The 23486-nt window shown below is 45.9% G+C and overlaps 1 protein-coding gene across 1 annotated transcript in view; it reads left to right on the forward strand.

Moving 5' to 3' along the window:
* The window catches only part of RNF40 (ring finger protein 40), a 150785-nt gene that overhangs the window by 28823 nt on the left and 98476 nt on the right, over positions 1–23486 (forward strand). Inside the window, exons 3-4 of the mRNA XM_033945511.1 lie at positions 13060–13227; positions 13317–13473. Coding sequence (XP_033801402.1) covers positions 13060–13227; positions 13317–13473 — 325 coding nt within the window. The remainder of the gene's footprint in view (positions 1–13059; positions 13228–13316; positions 13474–23486) is intronic.

Genomic DNA, 23486 nt, shown 5'->3' on the forward strand with positions numbered 1-23486 from the left:
TACTTCTGACAGTTTTGATTATTGTTTTTTTTTTTTAAATCCTAGTTTACTTAAACTAACAATAAAATACAATATAAACAAATAACAATGAGCAGAAATAAGAGATGCATACATCACTGGAAAGAATTAGAATAGACATTAGGTTGGGAGAATGTGGGTGGGTTCTGTTTTGGCTTGGACTGTTTTGTCTCGTACTGAAGAATCGCAGTGTGACTTTTGGCTGGGTGGGAGGTCATGATTGTATGGGATTTGGGTTGTAATGTTTATCATTGTGTGTATTTTGCATTTCTTCAATAAAATCTTTGGGGGGGAAAAAAAAGAATAGACATTAGGTTATGTGACTATAGGGTCAACCATTTCTTGTTAAAAGAAATAAAAGAATTGGATTTTTTGGCAATATAAAGCTCATATCTGTAGAGCAAACAAATCTAGTGCCACCATCTGGCATAGGTAACTTGTGAGAGGTCCTTCCAAGATTCACAAATGATTTTTAATGCAGCAATGAGTAAAGAATCAAACAATACAGCATCAAAATCAATTAAAGCAGAATTGAGAGAGGCACTTTTCAGGACAATGGTTTCATAAGAAAAATGTGCCAAAACTGAACTGGAAACCTCAAAACAAACTCAGCAAGTACTTCATTTTGTACTAAACACAATTGGTGGCATAACCATGAGAGGTGGCTGGGCCTCCCACTTGGAGCTTAGCCCTTCTCAAAATGAACATCTCCCTTGCTGTAGCTGGTGGGACATTTTGTTTTTCCATCATCTTGGTCCCAGTTTCTGCTTTTACATTACATTACTGATTTCTATTCCGCCTCAACCTTGCAGTTCTCTATCTAATTCTCTTGCCAGGTCTTGGGAACCTCGGTTCCATCCTCCTGGGTGTCCTGTGAGCCTGGGGGGAGGGATCCGCGTGGGAATCCTGTAGATCTGAGGGGGATTCCTGCGGGGGACCCGTGGTATTCCCGCAATCCCCGTTCCTGTGCAGACCTTTAATACAAAGGTACACTGGGGTTGAGAGATCTGAAGAGAAATCCGCAGACGTGTCTGCAGTTGGTTGAATCCAAGGATCTTGAACATAAGAATTGCTGCTGCTGGGTCAGACCAGTGGTCCATCATGCCCAGCAGTCTGCTCACGCAGCGGCCCTATGGTCAAAGACCAGCACCCTAACCAAGACTAACCCTAACAGCGCAATGCAGTGCAGGAACTTGTCTAACTTTGTCTTGAATCCCTGGAGGGTGTTTTCCCCTATAATATCCACCGGAAGAGCGTTCCAGTTTTCTACCACTCTCTGGGTGAAGAAGAACTTCCTTACATTTGTACGGAATCTATCCCCTTTCAACTTTAGAGAGTGCCCTCTCGTTCTCCCTATCTTGGAGAGGGTGAACAACCTGTCCTTATCTACTAAGTCTATCTCCTTCAGTACCTTGAATGTTTCGATTATGTCCCCTCTCAATCTCCTCTGTTCGAGGGAGAAGAGGCCCAGTTTCTCTAATCTTTCGCTATATGGCAGCTCTTCCAACCTCTTAACCATCTTAGTCACTCTTCTGTGGACCCTTTCAAGTAGTACCGTGTCCTTCTTCATGTACGGTGACCAGTGCTGGATGCAGTACTCCAGGTGAGGGTGCACCATGGCCCAGTACAGCGGCATGATAACCTTCTCTGATCTGTTCGTGATCCCCTTCTTTATCATTCCTAGTATTCTGTTTGCCCTTTTTGCTGCCGCCGCACATTGCGTGGACAGCTTCATTGACTTGTTGATCAGAACTCCCAAGTCCCTTTCCTGGGAGGTCTCTCCAAATACTGCCCCGAACATGCTGTATTCGTGCATGAGATTTTTGTTACCGACATGCGCCACTTTACACTTATCCACATTGAACCTCATCTGCCATGTCGATGCCCATTCCTCGAGCCTGATTATGTCACGTTGCAGTTCTTCGCAATCCCCCTGCGTCTTCACTACTCTGAATAACTTCGTATCGTCCGCAAATTTAATCACCTCGCTCGTCGTACCTATGTCCAGATCGTTTATAAAGATGTTAAAGAGCATGAGTCAAAGCACCGAGCCTTGCGGCAACCCACTGGTGACGCTCTTCCGGTCTGAGCATTGTCCATTTACCCCCACTCTCTGTTTCCTATGCTCCAGCCAGGTTTTAATCCACGTGAGTATTTCACCCTTGATTCCATGGCTCGCAATTTTCCGAAGTAGTCGTTCATGCGGAAACTTGTTGAACGCCTTTTGAAAATCCAGATATACTATGTCGACCGGATTGCCCTTGTCTATCTGTTTACTCCCTCAAAGAAGTGCAGCCAGTTCGTCAAACACGATCTGCCTTTGCTAAAACTGTACTGACTGGTCCTCATCAGGCCGTGTCCGTCAATGATGCTGTCCTTTATCAGTGACTCTACCATCTTTCCTGGTACCGAGGTCAGACTCACAGGTCTGTATTTTCCTGGATCTTCCCTCGAACCTTTCTTGAAGATCGGCGTAACATTTGCCACCTTCCAGTCTTCTGGAATCTTTCCCGATTTGATCGACAGATTGGCTATTAGTTGAAGCAGTTCAGCTATGGTCCCTTTCAGTTCCTTGATGACCCTCGGATGGATGCCATCCGGTCCCGGGGATTTATCGCTCTTAAGCCTATCAATCTGCCTGCATACCTCTTCTAGACTGACCGTTAACTCTATCAGTTTCCCATTTTCACTTCCAGCATATAACCTGATGGGTTCCGGTATGTTGTGTACATCTTCTTTGGTAAATACAGACGCAAAAAATGTGTTCAGTTTGTCTGCAATTGCTTTGTCCTCTTTTAGCGCTCCCTTTATTCCATGGTCATCCAACGGTCCCACCGCTTCCTTCGCGGGTCGTTTCCCCTTAATATATCGAAAGGACGGCTTGAAGTTCTTTGCCTCCTTAGCTATTTTTTCCTCATATCTCTTTTGGCCCCTTTTACTGCCTTATGTCACCTGCGTTGATGTTTGTGCTTTTTCCAGTTTTCATCCGTTTTTGACCTTTTTCATTCCTTAAATAAAGTTTTCTTGTCTCTGATCGCTTCCTTCATCTCTACAGTGAGCCATGCCGGTTCTTTGTTCTTTTTCCTCTTGGATCCCTTGTTGATACGCGGTATATATAGATTTTGCGCCTCGGTGACTGTGTCCTTAAAAAGGGACCAAGCTTGCTCTAGCGTTTTTACAGTGCTTAATCTCTTCTTAATCTTCTTCCCTATCCCTTTTCGGAAGTTCAGTGCCATGGCTGTCGTTTTGGACTGATGTTTCTCCCCTGCGTCCAGGGAACCTGCGGATACAGAGTGTCCACTGCACAAACAAACCTTTTCTAGAGATAGGAAAGATGGTAGTACTAGGAAACATAAACTGAGGTTGCAGGGAGGGTGATTCTGGCATATCATGAGGAAGTACTTTTTCAAAGAGGGTAGCAGATACCAGGAATGCCCTCCCATGATAGGTGGTGGAGATGAAAACAGTAACAGGGGACCTGATAGAGCGAGCTGCCAGACTATGTATGTGTGTGTGTGTGTGGGGGGGGGGGAGTAGAGGAGAAGGAGGGAGGAAACAGAGTCTTGAGCATCCGCAGATTTTGGTATCCGTGGAGAGATCTGGAACCAATCCTCCATGGATACAGAGGGATGCCAGTATATTAATACCTTTAAAATATTGGAATGTCTGTATTATATTGCTTTTATCTCTCTTTTTCTCCAGGGCATACATCTTCCTGTTATACAATATACTGTATTTTTTGCTCCATAAGACGCACTTTTTTCCACCCAAAAGTGGGTGGAAATCTCGGTGTGTCTTATGCAGCGAAGATACAAATTTTATTACCCTCCGTACCATTGTAAAACATGCCCGCTGCCGCACCACCTTTTTAAAAAAAATCCCTCCTGTCGTCATACCTTTTTAACCTGGTGGTCCCTCCCATGTCCTATTTCCCGGCCAGTAGCGCACACGTCAGGAGCAAGCTTTACACTCTCCCGCTTGGCCCCGTGTTGCTTTCTGAATGGCTGCCATAAGTTCTCAAGAGACTCATGAGAACTGACAGCAGCCATTCAGAAAGCAGCGTGGGGCCAAGCGGGAGAGCGTAAAGCTTGATCCTGACGTCCGTGCTCCTGAGCTGTGCGCCGCTGGCTGGGAAATGAGGAGCCCGGCAGAGCAAAGGCTGCGAGTACTGTCCTGCAGCCCTGTGTACAAATCAGCTTGCTCTGCAAGGTGTGTGCCGCAGCAGGGAGGGAGGGAAGCCAGCTGGAGCTGCTGGGCCCACGAGCAAGGGGGGTGGGCTGGAGCTGATGGACCCACAAGCAGGGTATGGTGGGCAGGATTTAAAAAGGTATGGGGGGTGGGGGCTGGCTGGCTGCCACTACACATACCTACCATTAGACGTGCCTACCACTAGATGTGCCCTGTACCCTGTCCCGGCCTACCACTAGACCACCAGAGGGAAGACAGAGTACAAGGGCACACCATTTAGTTAAGAATTTTTATTTATTTATTTTTTTTGTTTTTCCTCCTCTAGAGGAGACTGCATCTTATGGTCAGGTGCATCATATAGAACGAAAAATATGGTAATAGTGTTTTATATCCGCAATTCTCTATAAGGAATTTATGTAGTTTACAATAAGAATTAAATCAAGTTCTAGAAGTTACATTTTTTAATTTCAGATCTTGTGGCTGTTAAAGGGAAGAAGTGAAAGATAGGAGGTTGGATATAGATAGAAGAGATGTCTTTAGTTTCTTCTGGAAGCCAAGTCTACTGTATATCTTGTGGCACAAACCTCATACCATTTTCATCATGATTCTCTGAACTGCTTCGTCTTTTTACATTCTTAGCAAGATATAGCTTTTGAAACTGAACACAGTCTTCTTAAGTGGGGCCTCACCAGTGACAGGTACAGGGGCATCAACACCTCCTTTCTTCTGCTGATTATACCCCTCTCTATGTAGCCTAGTATTCTTCTGGTCATGGCCGCCATCTTTTCACATTGTTTTGTCTCTGCGTGCTTGTACGTGGTGAGCGTGTTGTCGGGGCAGCGGCTGGCTTGGCTCAGGAGAGGAGCGGTCGTGCGCATGCTCGCACAGGATGGCGGCCGGCTTGGATCGGGAGCCGGGAGGCACTGACGGACGGCAAAGACTCAGCCGAAGTGGGAGGGCAGCCGCATGGGGACCCCGAGGGATGGAAGCCACCACGCTGAAAGCGCTGCAACATCCACAGGCAGGTACCCACCATTCCTGAAAGCTCGTTTATCGGGGCAGTGCTCGGTTTGCGAGACAAAAGTTTGCTGAGTGTTTTGCTTGTCTTGCAAAACACTCGTAAACTGCGTTACTCGCAAACCGAGGTTCCACTGTATTTTGTTATACTTTCGGAGCAGAACAGATTTGTAGTTCAGGGAGTCTCCCTGTACCCCTCCTTCGTATGTGTTCCTATATAGGGCTATCATCTGCTTTGATACAAACTGAAGGGGTCAGCAGATCCTTCTGGGGTAGGAGGAGGAGTTGAAAACCTGTAATGGATTACTTATGCAGGGCTTGCGAGCATGGGGAGAATACCCTACTGTACAGAATGACACGCCTATCTACAAGAAAAGATATTAGTATGTTATCCCAGGACAAGCAGGCAGGTATTCTCACTAGTGGGTGATGTCATCCGACAGAGCCCCAATACGGACATCTTGCAAGCATGTCTTGCTTGAAGAAACTCAGAAGTTTCGAGATGCCCGCACCGTGCATGCGCCAGTGCCTTCCCGCCCGATGCTCCGGGCGTGTCTCCTCAGTTCTTTTTCTTCCGCGGAGCTGAGAAGTCTATCTTCAATTTGCGCCCATTGAATCTCTTTTTTTGCCTTCTTTTTTGCCGCGGGTTGAGTTCTTTTGGCTCTCCTGTGCATTTATTTCTTTCTTTGATTTCTTAAAAAAAAAATTTAAAAAAAATTTTTCCTTCCGATACCGGGTCGGCCGCGTGGCTGGGGCCCCGCGCCTTCGACCTTGCGGCGGAGCTTTTCCGGCCTATGTCCCGGCCGATTACCGGTTTTAAAAAGTGTAGCAAGTGCCAGCGCGCGATTTCGCTCACGGACCCTCATCGACGCTGCTTACAGTGTCTGGGACCGGATCACTTCCCGAAATCGTGCCGGATCACTTTGTATAATTTGTGCTTAAAATACCAAAAGAAACTCTGTGGAATGACAATGTTCCTTAATGGACTTTTATTTGAAAATGTCAAAGTTCCAAAGGTACATTAAAATCATCCACATAAAAGTAAAGCAATCCACATAAGACCTAGTCCGCTAGGGATGCAGGACCCAACACTGTCTGCGTTTCGACAAAAAGTCTTCTTCAGGGGTCCTATAATGGTGAATACGTGGAAAAGCTAATATGTGGAGAGCTGGAAGTGAGACACTGCTTGCATTTTTTTTTTTGTTTTTGCTTGTGCTTAAAATAACCAATGGCCACGCCGCGCGTTACTTCAAGCTAAAGTTAGACAACGTATGTACTGTAGGTGGAAGATATTGCTCTCTCTGAAAAGCGCTCCCTATTGAGAAATGCAGTTACAAGTCGGCTGATTTGGGACTGAAAATATTAATGTTTAAAATACAGTGCGGTAACGTTTCTGACACTTGCCTCATGTCAGTAATCAAAGAAAATCTATGTGTATAAAGAGCCTCCGTGAGAGAAGGCAAGTCGGACGTAGAGGAAGGTAAGGGTGCGCGTGCGACGGGGCAGCTCATTTCCCGCTCCCTGCCTTTCAGCGTTTAAGCGCCGCTGTCTGCTCTGGGAGTCCATGTTCAAGATGGAAGCTTCATCGGATCCTGCAGCTTCGACATCGACATCGACGGGTGCTTCGACTCCTTCCGTGAAGCCCTCTGCCTCCCCGGCTGCTTCGGACCTCCTGAAACCGGCATCATTCACACCGGTTTCGGCCCCGGCTTCGGCGCCGGAGCCTTCCTCCGTCTCCTCGGAGCAGGTATCGACCCCGACAGTTCCACCGGTGGTGCTCAAGGTGCCGAAGACTGGCAAGCAGAAGCACGCAGCACCGAAGGAGCGCGGAGACTGTGCGGAAGGGCCCCCTTTTGGTGCGGATCCCTCCATATCGGCTTCATTGCGGTCCCTTCTGGAGGCTCAGTTCGTGGAGCTCATGCAGACCATGGGGCCTCGGCTGATTGCCACCATCCAGGGTGACCTTCCAGCTTCGGCTTCGAGGGGCGGACCGCCCCCTCCTCCTCCTCCTCGCCGCACGACCTCGTTGCTCGGCGAGGAGGAGTGGCGAGCGGTGTCCGGGTCCTCGAGGAGGTCCTCCGTTAGCGCTATACCTCCGTTGGAACCGATTTCCTCAAGGAGGGCCTCCCTTGGTGATATGCCTCCCTTGGAGCCCATTCCCTTGAGGAAAGCCTCGTTTAGTGACCTGCCTCCCTTGGAACCGATTACTCCGCCCCATGACTCAGTGTGGCGTCCACCTTCGGGGCCACCCAGTCCTGGGCATAGCAGGAAGCAGGACGAGTTCTTCCGAACCCCCTACCAAACCTGGGCGTCGTCAGGAGAGGCGCCGACTCTTCCGCCTCTGCGATCGACGGCATCGAGTCCGATCTGCTCCTTGGTGGCGTCTGAGCAAATTTCTCACAGACGGGCTCGATCCCCTTCCAGGCATCGGGAGGGGCATCGGTCCAGACATTCTTCGAAGCATTCCTCTCGTCACTCGACTGTCTCGCCTCAGAAGAAATTGCCTCGGTTGGGGTATGCTGCTTCGACTGGGTCTCCTCCTCCGGGCCCGGAGTTCGAGGACCCTGAGGTTTTCTACTCGTCCTGTTGCTCGCAGGCCTCTCTGGAGCCTGAAGCCTCTTCTTCTTCTAGTCCGTCTCGCAGACCGGCGACGGCGGACCAACTGTCCTTTTCGTCGTTCCTCAGGCAGATGGCAGATGACATGGACATTACTCTCGATGGTGGGTCTCGATACTCCAAGGAATACCTCAATACCATGCACTTGCCTCGTCCTCCGGCGGAGTCCTTGCGGCTTCCCCTGCACAAGCTCCTCGACCAGACCTTCATGCGATGCTTCGAGTCTCCTGCGGTCCCTGGCAAATTGGATGTGCGGTACCGCACGGTGCATCATAAGGGCTTCGAGGGTCCTCAGCTTTCTCACCAGTCCCTCCTGGTCGAATCCTCGCTCAAGCGGTCTCATCCTGGCCAGGTCTATGCTTCAGTGCCTCCGAGCCGCGAGGGCAGAACCATGGATAAGTTTGGTCGACGCATCTATCAGAATTTGATGATGGCGTCTCGAGTCTTGAATTACAATTTCCACTTTGCAGCCTACTTGGAATTTTTTCTACCTGTGCTTCGGAAGTTCACACCGTACATCGAGTCCCAGGCTAGGTTTGAATTTGAGGAAGTGGTTGCTTCGCTGTCCCAACTTCGGCTTCAGTTAATGCAATCTGCCTATGATGCGTTCGAGCTCTCAGCCCGAGCGGCGGCCTGCTCGGTGGCGATGCGCCGGTTGGCCTGGTTGCGGACCATTGATATGGATCCGAATCTTCAGGACCGCCTGGCGAACGTCCCGTGTGCTGGGGCGGATCTTTTTGATGAATCCATCGAGACTGTTACGAAGAAGTTGTCTGACCACGAAAAGTCCTTCCAATCTATTCTTAGGCCGAAGCCTAAGCCTCAGCAGTCTCGACCTTCTCGTCCGCCGTTGATTTATCAGCGGCGTTATCAGCCGAGGCAAACTCCACCTGCGAGGCAACCGGCAAAGCGCCAGCCTCCCCAGAAGGGTCAGCCTAACTCTCAGTCGCCTGCTGTCCCTAAGACCACTCAGCCTTTTTGACTGTCTCGTCGAGGGCATAACCAACCTCGTTCTGCCTCCCCCTGTTTTTCCCATCGGAGGGCGCCTCCATCATTTTTAACATCGTTGGGAGGCCATAACAACCGACCTCTGGGTCCTTACTATCATCAAGGAAGGATACTCTCTTCATTTCCATCGGGTCCCTCCGGACCACCCTCCAAGAGAGTATCCTTCCAACTTGACTCAGACCGCCCTTCTTCTCCAGGAAGCTGAGGCTTTGCTCCGGCTTCGTGCCGTGGAGCCGGTCCCGACGGACCAACTGAACTAGGGGTTTTACTCCCGGTACTTCCTTGTTCCGAAGAAGACGGGCGACCTGCGACCCATTTTGGACCTCAGGGCTCTCAACAAATTCCTAGTCAAGGAGAGGTTTCGCATGCTGACTCTTGCTTCTCTCTACCCTCTCCTCGAGCAGAACGACTGGTTATGCTCTCTGGATCTCAAGGAGGCCTACACTCACATTCCCATTCATCCGGCCTCCTGCAAGTTCCTCAGATTTCGGGTGGGACATCTACATCTGCAGTATCGGGTGCTTCCATTCGGCCTGTCCTCGTCTCCCAGAGTCTTCATGAAGTGTCTGGTGGTGGTGGCCGCTGCACTCCGGAACAGGGGTCTTCAGGTATTTCCATACCTCGAAGACTGGCTCATCAAGGCCCCGTCTGCTCCAACGGTCATTTCGGCGACCTTGACCACGATCTGCTTCCTGCAGAGCCTAGGCTTCGAGATCAATTTTCCCAAATCTCATCTGCAGCCTACCCAGTCCCTTCCCTTCATCGGGGCGGTACTGGACACCATTCAGCTTCGAGCATTCCTTCCTCCTTAGCGCATGGATGCTCTTCTTCGTCTCTGCCAGTCTGTGTCTTCTCGCCAGTCCATCTCAGCGAGACACATGATGGTCCTCCTGGGCCACATGGCCTCTACAGTTCATGTGACACCCTTTGCCAGGCTCCACCTCAGAATTCCTCAGAGGACCCTAGCTTCTCAATGGACTCAAGTGTCAGACCCGTTGACTCGACACATCATAGTCACTCCTGCTCTTCGGCGGTCTCTACTTTGGTGGATGACCTCTTCGAATCTATCCAGAGGTTTGCTGTTTCACACTCCTCCTCATCAGAAGGTTCTCACAACCGATTCCTCGACCTATGCCTGGGGGGCTCATCTGGATGGGCTTCGCACTCAGGGATTCTGGACCAGTGCGGACCGCCTCCATCAGATCAATCTTCTGGAGCTCAAAGCCATCTTCTATGCTCTTCAAGCTTTTCAACATCTGCTTCACGACATGGTGGTCCTCATCCGTACAGACAACCAGGTCGCCTTGTATTATGTGAACAAACAGGGGGGCACGGGATCGGCCTCCCTCTGCCAGGAAGCTCTCAGAGTCTGGGATTGGGCGGTTCGCCACAATACCTTCCTCAAAGCTGTCTACATTCAGGGGAAGGACAATGTCTTGGCAGACAACTTGAGTCGTCTCCTCCAGCCTCACGAATGGACTCTCCATTCCGACCCCCTTCACCAGGTCTTTGCACAATGGGGGACGCCTCAAATAGACCTCTTTGCGGCTCCCCACAACTTCAAACTGCCTCAGTTTTGCTCCAGGATCTACACTCCTCATCGCCTCGAGGCAGATGCCTTTCTACTGGATTGGGGGAATCGATTTCTGTATGCGTTTCCTCCATTCCCTCTCATTCAAAAGACTCTGGTCAAGTTGAAATCAGACCATGCCACCATGATTTTAATAGCTCCTCGGTGGCCCAGGCAACCTTGGTTCTCCCTTCTACTTCAACTCAGCAGCAGGGACCCGGTCCTTCTCCCAGTGTTTCCTTCTCTGCTTACTCAACATCAAGGATCACTGCTTCATCCCAACCTGCAGTCTCTCCACCTGACAGCTTGGTTCCTCTCAACGTAACCCCTCACCAGTTTTCTCAAGCGGTGAGGGATGTCTTAGAGGCTTCCAGGAAGCCTGCTACTCGACAATGCTACTCCCAAAAGTGGACTAGATTCTCTTCCTGGTGTATTTCCAATTCCAAAGAGCCTCAGCGTGCTTCCCTCTCTTCTGTGTTGGACTATCTTCTACACCTGTCTCAGTCTGGTCTCAAGTCGACATCTATACGAGTCCACCTGAGTGCTATTGCGGCATTCCATCAGCCTCTACAAGGGAAACCTCTCTCTTCTCATCCTGTGGTTTCCAGATTTATGAAAGGACTTTTTCATGTCAATCCTCCTCTCAAACCGCCTCCAGTGGTTTGGGATCTAAATGTTGTCCTTTCTCAGCTTATGAAACCCCCTTTTTGAGCCTCTGAGCAAGGCTCCACTTAAGTTTCTCACTTGGAAAGTGTTTTTTCTGGTGGCCCTCACATCTGCTCGCAGGGTCAGTGAGCTTCAGGCCTTGGTGGCGGACCCACCTTTCATAGTATTTCATCATGACAAGGTGGTCCTCCGCACTCACCCGAAATTCCTGCCTAAAGTGGTCTCTGAATTTCACCTCAACCAATCCATTGTGCTTCCAGTGTTCTTTCCAAAGCCTCATTCTCATCCTGGAGAATCGGCTCTTCACACTCTGGACTGTAAACGTGCTTTGGCTTTCTACTTGGATCGCACCAAACCACACAGAACTGCTCCTCAACTTTTCGTCTCCTTTGATCCAAACAAGTTGGGACGACCTGTATCGAAGCGCACCATCTCCAACTGGATGGCGGCTTGTATCTCTTTCTGCTATGCCCAGGCTGGATTACCCCTTCCCTGTAGAGTCACAGCCCATAGGGTCAGAGCAATGGCAGCCTCTGTAGCCTTCCTCAGATCGACACCGATTGAGGAGATTTGTAAGGCTGCCACTTGGTCCTCGGTTCATACATTCATCTCTCATTATTGTCTGGATACTTTCTCCAGAAGGGATGGGCAGTTTGGCCAAACTGTGTTACAAAATTTGTTCTCCTAAGTTGCCAACTCTCCCTCCATCCCATTGAGGTTAGCTTGGAGGTCACCCACTAGTGAGAATACCTGCCTGCTTGTCCTGGGATAAAGCAATGTTACTTACCGTAACAGTTGTTATCCAGGGCCAGCAGGCAGCTATTCTCACGTCCCACCCACCTCCCCTGGGTTGGCTTCTCTGCTAGCTACCTGAACTGAGGAGACACGCCCGGAGCATCGGGCGAGAAGGCACTGGCGCATGCGCGGTGCGGGCATCTCGAAACTTCTGAGTTTCTTCAAGCAAGACATGCTTGCAAGATGTCCGTATCGGGGCTCTGTCGGATGACATCACCCACTAGTGAGAATAGCTGCCTGCTGTCCCTGGATAACAACTGTTACGGTAAGTAACATTGCTTTAAGAATCTAATCTCTTTTTTCATTTATTGAGATATCTGGGGTTGACTATATCAACTGTACAAAGAAAGTTAAATAATCATCTGATAATTTTCATATTTTATTGTATTCCACCTTGAGCATAGTAATGCTTAAGCGGGCTATAAATGTGTAAATAAAATTAAATTCAGATTAATAAATAAACCCTGTTTGTACATGAGGCAATGGTGTATAACAAGATGTGTCGGTGGGATTTGAACCCTAGTTCTAACCACTAGTCTTGTACTCCATTCCTCCAATTACTCTGTGCTGGGGAAATAAGTCTTCTGATTGTAGACTGAACATGCTAATTTTATTTTGTGAACCTTCAGATAAGAATGTGATTGGGAGAGAGGGGAAGTTTTAAGAGATGACCTACCATTACAGAGTACATGTTGAAGTGGGAAAACAAAATGGGAGTTCCCTCCTCACAGTTTCTTCCTTTTTTAGATCCATAACCCCTCTCTTCTCTTTCTGGGCTATTAACCTAACTTTCCACACCACTGTTCTTTTCCCTGCACTTTTTATTTGATTCTTTCTTTGCTTCCTTTTTCTACAATTTTATTCTCCCTTACCATTTTTTTCACCAGACCTCTTACTCTTTTGCCATCCCTCTGCAAAAGAGCAATTTTAAAAGACCAAACTCTACTGAGTTTGAGCCTTGCAGTATTGGCCCTTCTGTTGTTCCAACATGTGGTGAGTTGCTGAACATTAAAGAATCAAGTTTATCAGCAGTTGACCTCCAGCAGACGTGGCAGGAAGTGCCAGTATGTCACAAACTGCAGATGTATCTAACACTGTATTACCAGGGGAGGTAGTTGAGAAAAAGAGGCTGGAATGCATTGGCTTTCATTTTCATTTGCTGTTTCTTCTCACCTTTGTAGGAAGAGATGGACTTAAAAGTGCTGCAGTTCAAGAATAAGAAGCTAGCTGAGCGTCTGGAGCAGCGTCAGGCCTTTGAAGATGAACTTCGAGAACGCATTGAGAAACTGGAGAAGAGGCAAGCCACTGATGATGCCACTCTTCTCCTGGTGAACCGCTATTGGAATCAGGTCGGTGACTTTCATATTGGTTCATGACCCAACATTCCACACAGGAAGATATGTATAGTAATCTTGGGCCATGTCTATGCTTTCTGCAGCTAGATGAGAATGTGCAGGTCCTGCTACAGAGCTTTGATCCCCTATCGGAGCCTACTAATATCTCAAAGACCCTGGGTCCTGCTGGAGAAGTGCATTCTGCAACATCTGCTATAATTCCAGAAAGAATGGATCAGACTGATGATCAAGAGAGGAAAGGTAAAAGGTTCATGCATTTATAGGATCTAAGAGCAGAGGAAGTGTGGGAGAGCAGGCAAGAATCTAGTAGAAATGACAACGTGTAGGTCTTGCCAAATCTTATTCTGTTATGTCCCCTCTGGAATAAATGCTAAAGGTGTTTCACCTCAACCCACGAACCGGGTCTTGCAGAAATCCACACACTTTTTCTCTTCTGCTCTTCCCATCTGCAGTTTTCATTTCTACAAGTGAACTGTGCAAAAATGCTTCTCATCTAATCTGCCCTGCTTCTTTTTCTTTTTTTTTCACTAAAGTTCATCTTTTATCCTAGGACAAGCAGGCAGTATCGTATTTTCACGCATATAACGCGTGCGTTATACACGATTTTACAAACCGAGTATAACCATGCGCGTTATATTCGTGAGCGCGTTGTACAAATTTTTTTTTACATAGTTCCCCCCCCCCTGACGTCTGATTCACCCGGCAGGACCGCTCGCACCCCCACCCTGAAGGACCGCTCGCACCCGCACCCCCACCCCGAAGGACCGCGCGCACCCCCACAGCCTCCCACCCTCCCCCCCGCCATCATGGAGAAGCTGCCTACCGTTGTCCTGCTGCTTCCTCTGCCGGCGGTCCCGCCCCTTCTCTGAGCCCTGCGTTTGTGCTGCTTCCTCTTCCTGCGGTCCCGCCCTTTCTCTGACATCAGAGAAAGGGCAGGACCGCCGGAAGAGGAAGCAGCGCAGACGCAGGGCTCAGAGAAGGGGCGGGACCGCCGGCAGAGGAAGCAGCAGGACAACGGTAGGCAGCTTCTCCATGATGGGGGGGAGGAGGCTGTGGGGGTGCGCGCGGTCCTTCGGGGTGGGGGTGCGAGCAGTCCTGTGGGGGGTGAATCTGACGTCGGGGGGGGCATCAGGCTTTCAGGTTGGGGACAGGACTTCAAAGGAGAGAAGAAAGTCGGGGTGGGCGAAAGGAGAGTCGGGGCGGCCAGAGGAGAGTCGGGGCGGGCGAAAGGAGAGTCGGGCGGCGACGGGAGAGTCGGGGCGGCATGCGCGGTATACGGGTGTGCGCGCTATATAAAAATTTCTTTACATAAATTACAGTTTCCCGCGCGCTATACCCGTGTGCGCGTTTTACACAGGTGCGCAGTATATGAGTGAAAATATGGTATATTCTCACATGTGGGTGATGTCATCCGTGGAGCCCGGTACAGACAGTGGTAAAAGTGTATTGCCACTTTAAGATGTTTAGAAAGTTCATAACTGCCCGCATCACAAATGCATGAGTTCCTTCCTGCCTGACGCTGGCTCGCGGTACCTCAGTTCTTCATTTTCTGCGGAGCGAAGAAGTGCTTTTTTCTGGGCCCTGAACATCGGGTAGACACTATGGCCCTGATTCTATAAACTACGTCTAGTTTTAGGCATGCTTTAGACGTTCTCGTGGCGCAAGTGCCAATCAGTGTTACTTAGGGGTCGGATAGACGTCCGATATTCGTTTTCAAAAATCCACTTTTTCCTTTCATAGACGTCAGATAGACGTCCCTACGATGTTATATATAAAAATGTTTTTTTGACTGATTTGTTATCATTATTTCAGGACTGTAAGCTTTAACATAATAAAACCAAAGTATACCATTATTAAAAGGATAATAAAAACACAGTATACCATGTTTAAAATATATTAGTTTTTGTGTTTTTTTTAAAATTTATTTATCATTTTTCAATAATATATCAAGTATCCATTTGTACAGAAAGATAAAGTTAGACAGGAAATAAATTTACAAATCAGATTATAATCTAATAACCCAAATTATCATAACTTTAACTCAAGTCCTCAAAATGGGTCCAAAATGTAGAATCAGCAAAAATAACAAAGAAATAAAAATAAAAAGTTAAGAATTATATTGGCTGAGACAGGAAGTCAAACAATCAATTGTAAGAGTGCTTCATATTCCTCCCCCTATTTCAGTCGAGCCGCTGACAAGAAGGTTGTCAGTTGGCTAGGATCAAAGAAAACATATTTTTGGTTTTGATACACTATCATACATTTACATGGGTGACAAAGAAAATAAGTTGCCCCAAGAGCTATAACACCTGGCTTTAACAAGAAATTCGCGCAAACGTTTTTGTGTATCTCGTGACAGGTCTGGATACATTTGTATTTTATACCCTAGAAAATTTTTCTGTTTATTTTTAAAGAAAAATCTTAATAGCCAGTTTTTATCCGGTGCTAAGGCAACTGTAAGAAGAAGTGTTGCCGGCTTTGCTAGTTCTCTATCTGAAAGTTCCAACAATGTAGAAACATTAAGCAATTGTTGATCTTCATCCTTTGACTTTTCTTCCCTTTTAATGGGTAGATAATACACTTGGGTGAATGGCGGCAATAGTTCTTCATTAATTTCCAACACTTCCATCATGTAGCGTTTCAACATATCTCTCGGGGTTACCGCAGCAATTCTTGGAAAGTTAATTAGTCTAAGATTATTGCTACAAAAGAAATTTTCTAAATTCTCCAATTTTCTTCTTAAGTTAGTATTGTCACTCAGCAGTTTTTCTGTAATCTGTTTGGATACTTTCATTTCTTGGGAAGAATTTAATATTGAGTTTTTCAAATCCTCTAGATCAACTTTTATATTCTTAATTTCACTTTCTTGAGTATTAATTTTTTGCTCTAACTGAGAGAGCCGAGGATTTATTGTTTTAATCGAATCCGCCACAAGATCCCAGATAGCTTCCAGAGATACTTCTTTGGGGTTTTTTTTTAATGTAAAAGAAGATTGTTTAGAAGAAAAATCAATATTCTCACCAGCAGTAAATCTCTCCTGTTTGCAGCTCTCCTGCTCACAGACAACCTGTGATGTTGGTAAATCCCCAGAAGGTAAAGGAATATCCTGTACATACAGGGATTCCATCTCCATGCTCTCCTCCAAGTTACCACTAGCCTCCGGGAGGGGTTGAACACCGACATCCAATGACTCCCCCACCCGCGGGGAGCTGGTAATCCCTGGAGGGGGAGGAGGCACTCCAGCGTCGGGTCCCAGAGTGGTTCCTTGGCCCAAGGAGAACGCCTCCGTTTCGCTGTGGCGCGTCTCCAGCAGGCATGCCGATGCTCCCATGCCGTCCTGCATTCGACACAGGAGCTCCTCCATTCTGCCGAGACCGGCCGGGCCTGAATGCCGTGAGGCTCCAGTGGCACCGCGTCCACACCGCTTCGGCATATTAAAGGTAAACAAAATGAAGAAAAGTACTATAGGCGAGCTCTCTAGCGCGAATCAACTCAGCCAATGTTAATCCGCCATCTTGGATCCGACTCCTACCAGGCTTTTTCAATATATCTGAAAACATCAGTGTGCATATTGAAAAAAATGTGACATGCATACATGCTAACCTTCACTCTAATCCGCTGTGCTAGACAATGAGCCATACAATAATAGCAATTCTGATTGGATTATACTGCTCCTTATAGGTAGTGAATGGCAGTTAATTCTGCTAGGAGAGAGAACAAGGTAGATCTCACTGCCCTGTTATATCCTTTTTCTTCATTATTTCAGAATTGTATACTTCAACAGTATAAAAACAAAAAAAGGTAACAAAGTATGCCATGTTTAAAAGGTTAAGTATAAGATTACTGTTTAACTGAGAGGTACTGATTGAGAGTTGAACTGGAAACATCGGTTTAGAAGGGGGGAAGCTTCACTCCTGTGCTACACAGAAACCTGTATAGCAATGGTATAATTTGCTCCTATAAGAAGTGTAAAGCATAGGACTTTGAGCATCGTCCAGTATAGGCTTTAGATAGATATGGTTTAAGCTCCAGAAAGGCTTTAGCAGGATACATGCTGTTTAGGTCATCCTGTTTAGGTCATGCTGTTTAGGGCTTTCTCTGGGTATCCCACAGATGTTATTTGAGAGCAAGTTTTTAGAAGCGATTCCTTGCTCTAAATAGCACTCACTTTCTTATGAAACATTGCTACAATCAGCTCATTCTTCAAAGCAAAGAGAAAGCCCATAACATCAATTGGCCAAGCTTAAAAACAGAATAAAACACAGAACAGATCTGAATGTGGCTTCTAGTTCATTGCAAATGGAGGTATGCAGCTGCACAATGCTGACTTCATTGTGACATCATCAAAGTGCACCTGCAAGGTAGAATGCCACAAGTAAAAGACGGGCCGGGAGTTGAACTTTCACCCTCTGGAAGATCAGTACTGCACTTTTACTCATTGAGCTATACCACCTTCCACTCCAGTTTCTCTGACTCCCCTGTCATATTATAGCTTAGTGATCTGCTAAGGTAAAATCTGTTTAGCTATCATCTCACAGTTAGCGGAGATAAAAGACTGGTAGCTCAATGGCTTAAAGCACTTCTTTCATTGTCCCAAAAGCCAGAATCTTAAGTAGGGTTCAATACATGTGACATGGATTCAAATACTGCTGTTTTTATCAAATGCAAACTCAACTTTTGGAATAGATTGTTTCTAGTATTGCTAAAGTTGTGCTGTTTGAGATGAAAATTAGATGTGATTGGTCTGTAGCTTGTCATTTTCATTAAAATGTGTATTTTGTCAGCTGAAATACATGAGGGAGTCGAACCCCGACCAGGCTCACACCCCAATCTTCATTCTAACCGCTGTGCTACACAATAAGCCATAAAATCATAGCAATTCCAGTTTGATTATACTGTTCCTTTTAGGCATCGTTTGGGCAGTAGCTTCGGCGTGCTTGCGGCTCCATAACGGAGCGCCCGAAGCATGCCGAAATGGCTGCAGTTAATCATATCTCAAGCTGTCAGGGTAGGAAACTGACTGAAAGAAGCCACAAAGTTAAGACACCTCGTTGCACCTTATCCATCATCTTCAGCTCTCATCTAATCTCATTTTCTCAAATATTATGCTGGTTGCAGGCTGTGAGGCAGGAGACATGCCAGCTAGCCTGTTTGCCACCCCTAAGGGCCTCCCCACTTCTCTCCTTTGCAGCCTGGGCCTCATGGAACACTACATAAGACAAAGGTTAATGTTACCAAGTAGCTGAGGTGGTGTTTATTAAGGAAACACTACTGCCCGGCTGCTACTTAATATAAATAAGCACAAGGTGAAAAATGGTATAAGATTTTTATTGCACAGTCCAGGAAAGCAGCATGCAAGTGTAATATCAGCCAACAGCAGTTTGATGAGATGGATGACAGGTATGCAGAGTAAGCCACTCCTAGGTCCAAGTTGTTACTATGGTAGAATTGGTAGGGTCCCATAATCTGCTCCTGGTAGGAGAAGGCAGGCTGAAGAAAAAGGAAGATGGATTGAGACAAACTAGGAGTTCATTGGTGAGTTTTAAGCTTTTTTTTATAAAGGTGTGCTAAATCCACGCATGCACTGTTAATGCGTTAACTTTTAGTACACGCTAATAGAGCCAAAACGTGTTAACCTTTAGCACACGCTAATGGCGCCAAAACGCGTTAACCTTTAGCACATGCTAATGGCACCTAAACGGTGCCGCATAAGCGTGAGGTAAATGTTAACACATGCATGTTATCCTATGGACGCGTTAACAGTTAGTGCACGCATGGATTTAGCGCACCTTTGTAAAAGACGGCCTTCTGAAGGAAAAAAGTGTGAAACATGTTAGTATTGTGAAAATGTAGATAATTCATCACAAGGGCAAAGAAAGGTTGCAGTACATCATTCTCACCTATTCTTTCTGTTTTGGTATTTGAGCTTTGGCCAGGTGCAAGCTGTTGTGCTGAACCCAGTTTGAACAGACCTGCTCTAGCCTCTGGGAAACACAAGCGGAGTCAATAGCCACTCTGGGATCCTGAAATCAGGAGAAAAGGGGGAATATGATAAGACATCTGTGACAAAAATAACAAATACAAGTCTTGGGAGAATATATCACACCATAGTCTCAGAATAACAGCTAGAATGAACAAAAGCAAAAAAAAAACAACCACTGTTCCTTTTTTATAATAAGGATACCTAACAATTATGACTCAAAAAGATTTACCTTTAGCTCTATGAGAAAAAGTACTGCTTCCATCTTCCCAACATCATAGGTTCCACATATTCATGTAACTTGCATATCCATTTTGCTGGCACTAAAGTTTCAAACAGCATGGGGTTTTGTTTTGTTTTTTTCAGCCAACACTCCTGGAAATAATTTCTATCATCACTAATTCTCAGACCTGCAAATGACCCTGTGGAATGGAAAGAGTTGTGACAGATATCAGGGGGAGAAAAAGTTAATGGAGAATCACCATAAGCAATAACACAGAATGGGAATCCCAAAGAAATCAGTTCTGCCTGAGCTTTTATCTGATAAAGACACCTAAGTAGCTAGCAATATATCATTCTCACCTAGATTTGTTATCTTAGCTGCTAGTAAGGAGTTCCTGGAAAGATGAAAAAGGTTAGAAAGACATCAAAATTACAAACTACTATAGCTGCTAATGGTCCTGTGAAATGGAGAGAGTAATGGCAGATATAGGAATTAAAAGGTTAAAAGATAATCAAGAAAAATAAAGTCTCAGAAATCAGCATAAGCAATAACAGAATAGGAGTCCTAAAAGAGAAAACTCTGGTCTAATGGACCTTCTTATACTAAGCATGCCTAAGTAGTGTCTGACATCATAGACGCCGTTAGGACTTCCCACCAGAAAACTTTCATATCTGATTGGGTGTGCTTTAGGTGTGGTTTGGGCAAACACACCTGTACTGACTTTTAATCAATTCCTTCACTTCTCAAAGCTTTTCCTAGAAGCTGTTTGTCATCTGCTTAGTCTGTAGAAGCTCTGTTACCAAATTCTAAATGAAGTTCCCTCTATAGCTCTATGCCTTAAGGCGCTGCTTTTATCTTCCATATGTCAGGGGTTCAAGTCTTGAGTGCGGTTAGCAAATATTTGATATTCATTTTTCTACCAGAAAACCTTCAAACTCTTTGGCCATTCCTTTGCTTAAACATATTTGAGTTGATCTTTAAAATGATCTGCAGCAATTCTCAGATGTCTAAAGCAGCCTGTTCTCTCTCATCCTAAACTCCCTCCTCCAACCCAACACACACTCCTGAAGCATGAAACCAAAACCAGCCAAGCTGAATATACCAACAGGAATGTCTCTAGGGTATATCTCAAAAACATGTACCTTCTTTCAATACCTTTCCAGGCCCTCTGAAGTTTTAAGTAAACTGTTATACCTGTTGCCCTGTGCGGATTTTGCATAGAAAGAAATCCATTCCTACCACAATGGCTTGTAGTAGAGAGAAGATGAATGTAGCAGAGAGAAGATGAATGTATCTGATGCACCTATGCCTGCAAACTGCAGAATGCTGATGAAACAGCAAAGTCCACCACTTATGAGAGCTGTTAGGATGCTGTTAAAATGAATGAAGGTGAGGGTGGGATTTGAACCGGGGGAGCTTCAGAAGATGGACAAGATGCAACAAGGAGCATTAACCTGGTGAGCCACAAATGGCATCTTTCTGTCATAGAAGTTTCCTCCCATAACAACTTATGATGTCCTAGCCATAGGAAGGAGAAAATAAGTTTGCCTGGAAAGGGAAATGTGCTGATAAAAACAGCAAAGTCCACCATCTAGATCCTCTTATGACAGCTAATAGGAAGCTGTTAGGAAGTTGTTAAAATTAGAGAAGGTGGGATTTGATCCGGTGAGCTTGAGAAGATGGACAAGGTGCAACAAAGTGCATTAACTTGGTGAGCCAGAAATGCTTTTTTTGTGGTGATTGTGATATGATAGCTAATTAGATGATTCATAGGCAAGTCAGTCAGCTATGATATGACAGGGCAGTGAGATCCACCTGAGTAGAAGCTGTTGTAGCTCAGTGTGTTAAAATCCTGGGCTGATCATACAGAGGTTGTGAATTCAATACCCAGTGCATCTTTTAATTATGAAGGTGCACCTTGATGATCTCACAATGAGGTCAGCTTTTTGAAGCTGCACAGCTCCATTTTGCAATGAGGGAAAATGCATGTTAAGGTCTGTATCTAGTTTTTCTATTTTTAAGCGCTGAGAAATGAAGTAATATGTGCAATAATGATATCTTTTTCATGTTCTTTCTTTGCTCTCAAGAAAGAGCTGATTGCAGCACTGTTTGTTGAGAAAAAAGGGGGTTATTTTTTAAACAGGAAAGCCAAAGGTGGTGTACTAAGTAAATCATATTACTGTTTGGGCAGAAAAGTACTATGTTTTCCATGCAATATGTTTATGTTGATGTGCTCTATTGATATGGTGGCTTATTAAATCTATTAGGCGGGAGAAAGAAGAAAAAAAACAAACCATATTTGAACTCACTATAGAAAATATTATTGCGGAAGCGGAAAGCACACCTAACTTGCGTCTATAGGAAGTCGCCAGCTACGAAAGCTGAAACTCCATTGAAATGAAGCAAAAACTATACTTAGACCAGCTTTTCCTTCACCTACATTTTCTACGATGTTTAGACGGAGTCTGCCGTCCAACTAGCGTCTGTGTGATGCCTAACCTGAATCACGCCCACATTACGCCCCCATTACGCCCACGTCTACAAACTTAGATGCGACTTATCCCAAAACTCACGTCTATCTCGTGTCTTAATTCTGAGAACTCCTAACTTACACCTAACTCCGTCTAAGTCCCAATTAAGGCTAGTTAAGACCCTTAAATCGCTCATTAATCACTTAAATCTGACGTCTAAAGCACGCCTAAAGTTAGGCGCACTTTACAGAATTGGGGCCTTCGTGTTGTTCCACACTGCAGAAACGCTCGTTGAAGGCTTGCCGCATTCAACAAGAGAAGATTTTCAGCTCAGCCATGGACTCTGTATTTCTATATGTAGACAACTGGCTGATATAGGCTGCATCTCCTCCAGCAGTACAATCGGCAACACAGTTCATGATAAATTTTCTTCAACTGCTAGGGTTCAAAGTCAACTTCTCAAAGTCGCAGCTTCAACCCTCTCAACTACTACTTTTCATAGGAGCTCTGTTAGACACAGTTCACCTCAGGGTGTTTCTACCTCAACAAAGAGAAGACACTGCTTCATCTTGCACTCGAGTCTCTACTCTGCAGTTCATCTCAGCGAGACAGATGATGCGACCCTTTTGCAAGACTAATTAAGGAAGAAACTAAGGATTTTAACACTGATGTTGTTATTCATCTGGGAACAAATGACCTGGCCAACAATCCACACTTGCAGCACAGAAAGCTTTTCGGGAGCTTGGTGAGGGCGTGAAACCTTTTGTAAAGACTTTAGTTTTTTCTGAAATACTGCCTGCATATGGAAAGGGAGAGCAAAGAGTGAAAAACACAGAGGACTTTAATAGATGTCTCAGAGCATGGTGTCATCAAGAAGGCTTCAGGTACATAGGAGGATGGGGAAATACATGGAAGGACAAGAAGCTATATTGCCCTGATGGGCTACATATTACTACAGCAGGAAAAAGAAACCTTGCAGAGAAATTTAGACAATATTTTTCTAGGCATTTAAACTAGAAGGTGGGGGTGGTGTATGTACGAAGGACAATTATAGAGACCACCCCCAGCAAAAGAAAAGATGTGATAGTAGTAAAGGCTGCAACATAAGCAATATCAGCAACTCATTTCTTAGTATTGCAGCGGAAAGTGAAACGACACAAAAATCCATACGAAAAAGGAGATTATCGCTGAAAAATAGCTGGAAAGCGATGACCACAAATGCTCGCAGTCTAAGCAACAAAGTTCATGATCTGCAAGCCCTGATGTTAGAAGCAGATCTAGATATTGTTGCTATCACAGAGACATGGTTCAGTGAATCATATGGATGGGATGCAAACATACCGGGATATAATCTTTTTAGGAAGGACAGAGATGGTCATAAAGGTGGAGGAGTAGCTTTCTATGAAAAGATCAATATCCAAGCGACCGAAATGCAAGGGACCTGGGGAGAGGAAGAAGCGATATAGATTGTTCTGAAAAGAGAAGATGGAACTTCTATCTACGTGGGTGTAGTCTACAGACCTCCGACTCATTCGCAGCAAATTGATAAGGATCTGATTGTGGATATCCAAAAGTTTGT

This window comes from Geotrypetes seraphini, chromosome 5, assembly GCF_902459505.1.
Source record: "Geotrypetes seraphini chromosome 5, aGeoSer1.1, whole genome shotgun sequence".
Classification (NCBI taxonomy): Eukaryota; Metazoa; Chordata; class Amphibia; order Gymnophiona; family Dermophiidae; genus Geotrypetes; species Geotrypetes seraphini.